The sequence below is a fragment of the Panthera uncia genome (genome assembly GCF_023721935.1).
Source record: "Panthera uncia isolate 11264 chromosome A1 unlocalized genomic scaffold, Puncia_PCG_1.0 HiC_scaffold_17, whole genome shotgun sequence".
In the NCBI taxonomy this organism is placed as follows: domain Eukaryota; kingdom Metazoa; phylum Chordata; class Mammalia; order Carnivora; family Felidae; genus Panthera; species Panthera uncia.
Genome location: NW_026057577.1, coordinates 152335637 through 152346912, shown reverse-complemented (window position 1 = coordinate 152346912; position 11276 = coordinate 152335637). Strand labels below are relative to the sequence as shown.

Below are 11276 nucleotides of genomic sequence, written 5' to 3'. Positions count from 1 at the left end.
AGCTGGAACAGAGGAGGAGCAGCTAGGACAGGAGGAGTAGCTGGAACAGAGGAGCAGCTAGGACAGGAGGAGTAGCTGGAACAGAGGAGAACCAGGTAGAAGAGGAGAAGCAGCTGGAACTGAGGAAGAAACTGCTTGCACTGTGGAAGAATGAGTGTTCTGTCACTTGTTCAATTTACGTGTTAGCAGGCGGTTCTAGCTGAGGCATTTTCCTGTGTTGATGAAGACATGAGGCCTAGGACCACACCACCAACTGTGCATTCCAGGGACAAATGTGTGTCCAGGCAGCAAGGATGGAGGGGAACGGCTGGATCAACGAGCCACTGGCTGCTTGCTGGGTGACCAATTGTTGAGGCTCCTCTGCCTGGACCTCTGGTGTCACAGCCCAGTGCTTCCTGGGTGTAAGCAGCATCCTCTTACCACAGGGTCTTTCTTCTTCCTTCCCTGCACCATCAGCAAGAGGAGACAGGAGGAGGAAGAGGGGAAGAGTGCTCTCCCAGGAAGTGAACGCCCAACTTCAGGCGAGGGAGACAAGACTTCTCTCCCCACCAGCCCTCAGTGCAAACTAGCGTATAATCTCTGGAGCTGAGGAGGCAAAGCCCCCTGGGGCCCAGGAGCAATGACCACTTGGGAGCATCATGCCTCTGATGACGAGACTCATGTTTGCAGACGTGCTACTGGACACCCAGGGAGCCAGCAGGCTAAACACGCTTCCACTCGGCAACACTGATTTGTGTGAACTAAACCCGCCACCTCCATGACTGCCAGCTATCCTGACTGCGGTCAAGCGTCTGTGCCCCATGTGCCGCTCTGTCCGAGATGCTGTGCCTGAATGTCCACAGTAGCATTTGCACAGCCAGAATTTCTGTGCGGAGGAACATTTACTTAATTACACTTTAGAGTGACTCTTGTGAGGACAGAGGCCATCCTCGCTGAGATGAGCTACAAACATGGGTTTTCACTGAGTCATCCAGCAGGTGTGTGACTGTGCGTTTTCTGCCCTATACCAACAAGAAAAGTTAGGCCCTGGAAACAATGTCCAGGGAGTTCTTGCTTTGTTGAAATTTTAACTGAACTGCAAGGAGGTGGAATGTTCTTTAAAAAGGCTGCCCCTAAGCCAGTAGTTTCATTCTAACATCTTTTGCAGTAAGTCTGTGTGCGCTCTATGCTGTGGGAATCCTGTCAGAATTTCAGGCATGAGCAGAAACCCTCAATTCCGAGGTGACAGGCCCACCCAGAGGCATGGGCAACTCCCTCCTTGGGCCAAGTGGGCAGGCCAGGTGTTGCCCAGGTGAGGAAGCCACAGTTTCTTCACTGTGCGGGATGCCGGGGCTAACCCTGCCTTCTTCACTTCCTCCAAAGTTGTTGCTTTTGTCCTTCGCAGAACATTTCTTTGTTCGAGAAACGGGAAATAACTGACTTAAGAAATATGTTGTCATTTTTTTTGTTGTTCTTGATGCCCTGCAAACACTCCTTTAAATAATGTCTTCCCTCCAGAGCATTATGGGAGACGATTCCAGTACTCAGGGTTGTACTTCAGCACATTTGCGGGCCTTTGAGGTGTGCGTAACTTAGGAGCTTGTACTATGAGCGTGGCACCCAACTTACCCACAGGAAAAGGGTATTAATGCAATGTGACAGGGTGAGCAGTGACCCCAAAAGGATGTGTCTACTCCCAGGACCTGTGAACGTCACCTTACTTGGAAAAGGTCTTTGTAGATATGAATAACTGAAGTGCTGGGTGGGCCCTGAATCCAAAGATAGGTGTCTTTTTAAGAGAAAGGAGGAGGTTTGAGGCACAGAGACATCGGGAGAAGATGGAGGGGTGGGGGAGCCCCCTATAGCTGGAAGGACCCTCCCCTAGAGCCTCTGGAGGGAGCACAGCCACGCCAATATCTCGATGTCAGACTTCTGGCCCCAGAACTGACAGGATAAATGTCCTCAGCCCCACTGTCTGTGTTACTTCCTTGTAGCAGCCACAGGGTCGGGGCACACACAAACATTGTTTTCAACAGTCGATATGGATGTGGACACAGGCTTCTCCTGTGTCACTGACCAGAGAAAAGTTACAGCATGGAGTGGGAGAAGGGAGGAGGGGAAGGGGTGGGGGTGGGATGTGGGAGGTGGGTTAGGGAGGAGCAGGAAGGGTCGGGATTGGGGCCGTTACCTGGACTCTCCCCTGTGGTGCAGGAGGGGCCGCTGGAGCCTGCGCTTCTGGTCCCCTCAGCTTGTCCTCCTAAAAGACCTCCAGGCCTGGTGCCGAGTGAGTGGTGGGAGGACCGCTGGGCCTCACCTCGGGAGCTCCTGAAGGACCTGTCACAGGACCGAGACCGCCTGGGAAGGGTGCTCCTAGCGGCTCCTGGATGGCTTTCCTGACTTGAGATCTCCCCGTGGTCTCCCCAGAGGCTGGGGGTTTCCTTCTGGGTTCGGCTGGCTGCTGCCCCAGCCCCTGTGGTCTCGGAGCTGCAGGCCTCATCCCCAAGGGACTCTTCGGAACTGGAGCCCAGGGGCATGGGGTTCCGCAGGGCCTCCATATAGGACTTCCTAAACCAACGTCTGGCCTCCATGCAGGCTGGGTCCCTGGGTGACTGCCTTCTGGAGCTTGGGCTGCCCATGTCCTCACGGACAATGAGGGCCTGGGGACCGTCTCTTTGGTCTGTGGGGTCCAGGCTCTCTCCTGGTCCTTCCCACAAGCCTGGCTCTGAGGGCCCAACCCCTACAAGGCCTCCGTCAGAGCTCCAGAACGTGCTTCTAGGGTTTTCCCACCCAGCCCTTCCTGCAGAAGGCTGGTGGATGGGCTGGTCACTGCTGGGTTGCCCACCACAGTGGGGCAGGGTGGGGGTGTCACTGGGAGGGGTACTCTCATGGGGACGAGTGCTGGCCATGACTGGTGCTGGGGCCAGAGCTTTGGAGGCACTTATAGGTGGTGGCTGCTCAGGCCTGGGGCAGCTGCGGTGGGGCAGGGCGGTCCTGAATGTTGGGACAAAGATGGGGTCTGTGACACTGCTCCATGGGGTGCGGAAGACGGCGGAGCCTGAGGTCAGCAAGCAGTTTTGCAAGGGGACACCGTTCCGCTCCCCGTTCAGCTGTTCCAGGAACTCTCCTGTGAAGACGCAGCTGTACATGGCCTCAGGGACAGTAACTTCTTCTGAGCCCCGTCCAAGCTGAGAGAGGCATTTTAAAACCAGTCTGGCTGACTGCTTCCCCACTGATGTGACCTGTAGATAGAAGTCCCCAGGCCTGAGCCTAACTCCGCGGAGGGATGCCAGCTGCACCACGACCTTCTCATGGATGCACAGTGGCCAGCCTTCATGGAAGAAGATGAGGCCTGTGTACCTGGCCTGGGATGAGAGAGGGAGGGAAGGAGGTTAGACCTTCGTGGTAGCTCCTCGTGGGAGGCTGGGGGGAGGCGGGCAATAGGACAGGAGGGAGGAAGCCACTGGAGGAGCCACCCAGGCAGTCCTACCACAGGCAGCCTGGGGGCTCTGGGCCAAGTCTCTCCTAGGAGCCGTCCCCACCTGGGGAAGGGTGTGGGCCCTCACAAGCTCACCACGCCAGCCCCTGGTCTAAGCTTCACAGCATTTCTGGCTCTCCTAGGTGCCCACAAGCAGCCCCCCGAGAGCAGGGCTACTTCTGGAATCACAGGGTCAGGGGCACAGTGAGGGGGTGCCAGGACCCACAGGGACACCAACAATACCGGCTGCAATCTCCCACCGAATACAGTGGGTCCTTCTACTTATTTGAAGGAGTCCATGAAGTTTACAACACAGCTGTAGACTATGCAGGTGAGTTCCCAAGCACATCTTTGGAAAGAACTTGCTGTAGAAAAGGTTTCGATGGCAGGACGGATAAGACACAGGCAAACACAGGCAGCGTCTGGCATGGGCAAGAGAGTGTTTGGCAGTTTGGGGAACAAGGGGTGGGACCCCCAATGTATCAGTAGCTGCAGCTCACACCCTAACAGGGGAGCACACTCTTTGGTACCGGTTGTTACAATACACTTTGCTTCTCCCCACTCCAGCACTGACGTATTGCACATACATTATTACAATAATCGAGAAGATGAAAAAGAAGTGATCTCATTCTGATATATCTTGAGGTTTTTTACTTTTTTTTTTTTTTTTTTACCCTATCCACGCAGGACACAACTTCTCTAAACTGCAGTAACAATGTACATATAACTTAATGTTCCAGTTTGTAGTCATCCTTAGCCAACATTTCTCCATGTTCCTCTTTCGTAGTGGCCATGCTGGTGGTGACTTCCTGTCCTCTGTGGGAAATCTACAGGGCTTCTCTTCCTTATTTCTTTCTTTCCTTCCTTCCTTCCTTCCTTTCCTCCGTGGGAAATCTACAGGACTTTGCTTCTTTTCTTTCTTTCCTTTTCCCTTCTCTTTTCTTTTCTTTCTCTCTTTTTAGTAGGCTTCACACCCAGTGCAAAACCCAACACAGGGCCTGAACTCACAACTCTGAGATCAACACCTGAGCTGAGATCAAGAGTCAGACATTTAACCACCTGAGCCACCCAGGTGGTTATCTGTTTCTACTATAAATAAGAAATGCAAGCAACATTTCCATGATACCATTTCTTGTTCCTTTATTTTTTAATCTTTTTAAAATGTTTATTTATTTTTGAGAGAGAGACAGAGCGCAAGCAGGGGAGGAGGGGAATGAGTGTCTTTCATGATTCTTGGCAGTATGACCAATTTGCCATCAAAAGACACATTGTCAGCAGTGATAAGTCACTTTACCAAGATTCAGTAGGACAAGGCTTTTAAAAAAATTTATTTTAATGTTTTTTATTTACTTTTGAGAGAGAGAGAGAGAGAGAGAGAGAGAGAGAGAATGAGTGGGGAAGGGGTAGAGAGAGGGAGACACAGAATCCAAAGCAGGCTCCAGGCTCTAAGCCGTCAGCACAGAGTCCGACACGGGGACCAAACTCCTGAACCATGAGATCATGACCCGAGCCAAAGTCAGACGCTTAACTGGCTGAGCCACCCAGGCTCCCCAGGACAAGCCTTTACATTGAGGAATCTTTTTCTAAACTAGTATATATACTGTGGAATATTGTTGTTTTAATTTGCACTTATGTGATAGTCAAGCCAACACTGTTTCGATATTTGTTTTTTCTGTAAATTTTCTGTATGTCTTTTTGTTCCTTTTATGAATTGTGGCCTTGTTTTTGCCTTCTTAGTTGCTGTCAGGTTTGTAAAAAAATTGACAATTTTTTTTCTACCCACCATTAGCAAATGTTTGTGTTATGTGTCTATTAGGCACTCATATTTGTCCCAGTTTACTTGCTTTATAGTTATGTTTCTTTCCTCCTATAGAAGCTTAAATTTTATACAAGTTGAATTTCTTGACTTTTTTGTGGTATCTTTTGTCACCTTAAAACTTAGAGTTTGATGTCTTACTGAAGGTTGCCTTTCGCATTTATGTTAGTTTTCCTAAGAGTTGAGGTTTACAAAATACTTAATGTTTTCATATACCTGGAGTTGGAAATTGTACCTTAAATACACTGGTATATTCTTTTTTTAGATTTTTAAAAAAACGTTTAGTTATTTTTGAAAGAGAAAGCTTGAGCAGGGGAGGGGCAGAGAGAAAGGGAACCTGAGCTGGCAGCACTGAGCCAGTTGTGGGGCTCAAACCCACAAACCGTGAGATCATGACCTAAGCTGGATGCTTGACTAACTGAGCCACTCAGGCTTCCCACACACTGGTGTATTCCTAAGAGCGAAGGCCTCATTAAGCAGGTCCTTGCCGTGTACTCACACTGGGTCGCCAGAAGGGGGAGGCACTGTCCAACCTCCAGGAGCCACGGCCTGGGAGGAAGGTGAGGGTCTGGTGCAGACACAGCTAGTAATTACTGAGCACCTTCCAGGCACCCTCACACCTGTGGCCCCATTTAATTAAAAATTAAGATTTTTCAGGGGCGCCTGGGTGGCTCAGTTGGTTGAGCATCCGACTTCAGCTCAGGTCATGATCTCATGGTTTGTGAGTTCAAGCCCCGCGTCAGGCTCTGTGCTGCCAGCTCAGGGCCTGGAGCCTGCTTTGGATTCTGTGTCTCCCTCTTTCTCTGCTCCTCCCCTGTTGGTGCTCTGTCTCTCTCTCAAAAGTGAATAAAGATTAATTATTTTTTTAAATTAAGATTTTCAGATTGGAAAAATAATACTCGTGCATTGCAGAAACTGGAGGGTTCAGAAAAAACAAAACAACAATCCCAACACCAACCCCCAGAAGTCAGAATTGTTGACATTTATGTGTGTTTCATTTCATTATTTTTTCCTGTGTATTTTTTCAAACGTTGACAGAGAGAGAGAGAGAGCGCGCGCGCGCGTTAGAACAAACAGGAGCCGGACAGAGAGATAGAGAGAGTGAGAGAGTGAGAATCCGAAGCAGGCTCCACGCTGCAAGCACAGAGCCCAACATGGGGCTCGAACCCATGAACCAGCTGAAACAAAGAATCGAACACTTAACTGACTGAGCCACCCAGGTGCCCCTTTTCCCGTGTATGTTTAATGGCTGAGATCACATCACAAAAATACAGCAGTGCATGGTAATTTTATCACCTAATGGTATTTCATCAGCCTCTCCTGTGCTATGAGAAACTCTTCGCCCAGACCACTTCAATGCTGCATATTTATTTTCCCCCAATTTTGCTCTGACAAATTAAAATACCATGCCCATTGTTGGGCCTGGAGGCCCACCTGGGTGTCACATGCTTCTGTGGAATCTGAGGCCATGGAGCAGGTTGATGGGTGTGGCCATGGCAGGGCCCCTGGGGTGGAGCCAGTGCCCACCAATCTGGGTGGCCACAGGTGTGGCCAGTGTCCTTGCTATATGGTGAGCACCCACCTCACGCTGGACACGAAGATCCAGGACATCATCCAGCCCTGTGGTCAGCAGCAGTGAGATTCCCAAGGACCACTCTCTCCCAAGGAGAGAAGTCCAACCTGAGCTGTGGCCTAAAGGTATGCAGCTGGGGTCAGTGGTGTGAGCCCCAGGAATGAGCTTCATGACAGAAAGTTCTGGAAGCAGAGGGTCCAAGGCCGACCATCACTGGTAGGTGACCCCTTCCCGGGTGGCCTGGGCAGACTCAAGGTGGGCAGTATGGGAGGACTGTGCAGCTCTCACACCCCAGCCCTGTCGCTCCCCCTCCTGGCATGAAAACAGCTCTACTGCCCAGACCCCAAAGGGCACTGCCAGGGAGAAACCGCCGAGGCTGGGGAGAAGCTGGCCCCTCTTCTCCTCTGCTCTTTCATGCCACTGCAGGCTGGGGGCAGATGTGAAACAGCAGCCCTGGCAGATGTGCTTCCCTCTGTCGGGTGGCTGGGCAGGGGATAAAATGTGCCAAGCATGTGTTGCTGGCATCTTCTGTCTCTGCAGTGGGATGTAGTAGCTGTGGAATGGCCTTGAGCAGCTGTGATAGCAGTAGTCATCTTTAACCAACACTGAGTGAAGGCCAACAACACGCTAAGCTCTTTGCATCCATGATGGCATTGAACCCTTACTCCATGAGAAGATATGCTGGTTGGGACTCATCAGCTGCAGGTGATAAGATGCCTGCTGACTCTTGGCTAAATGATGGAGAGGAGGAATTCTCTCACTGCAGAGTGTGAAGGACAAAAGCCCCATGGTTGGAGCAGAGGCTCACAGACACCGAGAACTGGGTGCTTTCTCTTTCACAGCCTTCCATGTACATGTGTTTCATTCTGATGCTGGTTACTGCATGGTCCTGGGATGACTTCCCCAGCCTAGTGGTCATACCCTTATACCCAATGTCTCAAGCAGGGAAAAGTAGTTTCCTGTGTCTTGTCTTTCCTACGGGAGTACGTTCTCATAAATATTCCTGCCCCCAGCAGACTTCTCTTTATCTATCATAGGCCATAAAGGAGCCAGTGATTTCCCCCAGTTACAAGGAAGGCTTGGAAAGTGGATGTCTCTGTAGTGGGAGGCAGCAAAAGACAAGGGTTGGGAATGACCACAAGCTAGACAGTCAAGTGTCTGCTCAGGCGGGTACTGTTACTACCTTGTTTATAGATGAACAGAATCAAAGACCAGAGAGATGAAAAGATGGCTTGCCTAGGTCTTTACAGAGTTTGCAGTGGCAGAACCCACATCATTCCTCTCACAGAGCCTGCGATCCTAACCCCTGTCCAGTACCACTTGGCAGGGACACCTAGGCAGCCGTCCACAATTCAGGCTGATAAATGGTGAGCACCAAGTGCTGTGACGACACAGAGGACAGAGAATCTTCTTGGGCACGGCCATGGGGAGTGAGCTGGAGAGGAGAGCTGTGGTTGCACTGGCCTTTGAAAGGTAAGTAGAACTTCCACCAGGTGCAGGGGAAATGGCACGAGGGGGGCAGGCCCCAGGATGAATGAAAGTGGGTGATGGGACAGTGCATGCTGGGTGGATTAATCAAGACTCTTTGGGTTGTCAGATGAATTTGTCTTGTGTCACTGGGAAGCCTGGAGGAGAGGGGCTTCAGACCTAGTCCAAGTAGGGGGCTTAAACATGTCACTGGGGCTGTTTCTCTCCCTTGCCCCACTTGGCTTCACTGTGCAGACAGGCTGGGTCAAGATGCAAATCCTCCTGATACATAAACCCAGTGGAAAGAGGGTATCTTGTCTTCAATATCTTTATTCAAGTTCCAGGGAAGACTCCGACTGGGCGTCTCAGTCCTTCCAAGCTGCTCTAACAAAAATACTATAGATTGGGTAGCTTATAAACACAGAAATTTCTTTCTCACTATCCTGTAGCCTGGAAAGTCCAGGATCAAGGTATTGGCATTTTTATTGTCTGGTCAGGACCAGCTGCCTGGTTCACAGATGACCAACTTTTTGCTGTGTCCTCACACATGTCAGAAGGGGCAAGGGCGTGCTCTCTAGGACCTCCTTTATAATGGCATGGATGGGATTGACCAAATCGCTTCTGAAAGGTCCCACTTCTTAATTCCATCACATATGGAAAACATACAAATTTTGTGGGGGACACAAACATTCAGTCTATAGCAGTAGGTCATGTGCCAATCCCTGAAGGTGGTGTCTGAAGGTGGGCTAAAGGGTGAACACAGAGAGCCACAGCCTTTCCAGAATAGTGGAGCATCATGGCAGCGTGGTGGAGAGGTACCTCCTAAATGATAAGGCAGAGATGCTGAGCATACAACATATATCCATTCGTACATCTGCGATCTGTGGTAGATGCCTTCAACTTCGGTACTTTAATTTCCTCATCTGAAAAACTGACTAATTTCTCCACCACCATTTGTTGAAAAAACTGTCCTTACCCTCTGAATGGCCTTGGCATCCTTGTCAAACATCATTTGACCATATACGTGATGATTTATTTCTGGGCTTTCTACTCTGTTCCATTGGTCTTTATGTTTGTCTTATGGCAGTGCCACATTATTTTAATTACTGTAGCTTTGTAATGAGTTTTAAAAAATCAGGAAATGTCAGTCTTCCAACTTTGTTCTTCTTCAAAATTCTTTTGGCTACTTGGACTCCCTTGAGATTCCATAGGAATTTTAGGATGGATATTTCTATTACTGCAAAAAAACATTGGTGTGATTTTGATAGAGACCACATTGACTCTCCAGATCACTTTGGGTAATACTGCCATCTTCACAGTATTAAATCTTCCAGTCCGTGAACATGGATGTCTTTCCATATCTTAGGTCTTCTTTTCTTTCTCAAGCAACGTTTTGTAGTTTTCAATATGCAAGTCTTTCACCTCTTTAAGTTTATTACTACATATTTTATTCCTTTGGAAGCTATTGTAAATCTTCTTTTAGTTTACCTTTTTTTAGTTTACTTTTCAGATTGTTCATCATTAGTATGTAGAAACACACTGAATTGTGCGTACTTTTGTATCCTGCAACTTTGCAGAAGTTGTTTATTAGTTCCAACAATTTTTTTGTGTGGAATCTTTAGGGTTTTCTACATATAAGATCACATCATTTGTGAACAGAGATAGTTTTACTTCTTCCTTTCTGAATTGGATGTCTTTAATTTCTTTTTCTTGCCTGATTGCTCTGGCTAGAACTTCTAGGAAGTGGGCATCCTTGTCTTCTTCCTGATCTAAGAGGAAACCCTTTTAGTCTTTCACCACTGAGTATGAATTAGCTGTGGGTTTTTCCATACATGGCCTTTCTTTTGTTGAGGCAGTTTCTTTCCATTCTTAGTTTAAGTGGTTTTATCATGAAACAATGTTGAATTTTGTCAAAATGTTTTTTTTTTTTGTAATAACTGAAATGATGAGAAGAAGTTTCTTCAGGTTGAACTTGTGGGGGATTTGACTATAATTTCACAATAATGCATATGCCATGAATAAGGAAATTATGGCAATATTATTCCAAAGTAGAATGTAGATCAAAGGTTTGAAAAGGAAACAAGGAACACCATTCTTCTTGGCCCCAACACAGTCCATAATTCTGAGATTCTCCTTGGGCAAATCTACCAAGGTTTTGATTATAAATCTTTTGCAGCCAAATTAGATAGATGTTATAAATCTTCTAGTCATGTTCTGAATAGATCCAGTTCCAGGTTGCAAGGAGCAATTCTTTATCTCATTTCAACATCTTCTCTAAATGGTGTGCTCAGAACATTCACAGTGTGTCAAGAAAGAAGCATCAGAACCAAAGTTTATTATTATTATTATTATTCAAAAGGAAGTCAGTGGGTTTCACTGTTTATGAGCTGCAGTTCAGCTGCTATAAAAACATAAGCAGGGTCCTTTTTTTGGTATTTATTTATTTTGAGAGAGAGAGGGAGGGGCAGAGAGAATCCCAAGGAGGCTCTGCACTGTCAGTACAGAGCCAGAATGTAAGGCTCGAACTCAAGAACTGTGACATCATGACCTGAGCTGAAATCAAGAGTCAGACGCTTAACCAACTGAGCTACTCAGGCGCCCTGGGTCCTTCTTTATAAGGCTTTCAACAGCAGTCCAGGAACCCGAATTTCTCTAGATCAGTAGCAGGTTTTCAATTATAATAGATGTACCACAGCAGTTATTACAGTACTCCAAAAAGCTCAGCTTCACTCTCCAACTTGGAAAATTTAAAATAGAACAAAACTTCTATGGTCCTTTGGAAAAGCCAGAAGGAGAACTTGGTTGTAGATTAAATGTGAGAAGTGAGGCTGAGCCTCCCTGGGTCTTTGATGACTCCCCAGCCCATTGTTTCATGGAGACTATGTACTGTCCACTTGTCCTGGGCCTGAATGGACACAGAGGGATGAGCTTCCCTCTCTGTGTGTCCATGGAACCTTGTCCTCACT

The 11276-nt window shown here is 48.2% G+C and overlaps 1 protein-coding gene across 1 annotated transcript in view; it reads right to left on the bottom strand.

The window, feature by feature from the left end:
• The window catches only part of PLEKHG4B (pleckstrin homology and RhoGEF domain containing G4B), a 58960-nt gene that overhangs the window by 26353 nt on the left and 21331 nt on the right, over window positions 1-11276 (bottom strand). The window contains exon 3 of the mRNA XM_049648934.1: window positions 2071-3341. Within this exon, the coding sequence (XP_049504891.1) occupies window positions 2071-3341 (1271 nt within the window). The remainder of the gene's footprint in view (window positions 1-2070; window positions 3342-11276) is intronic.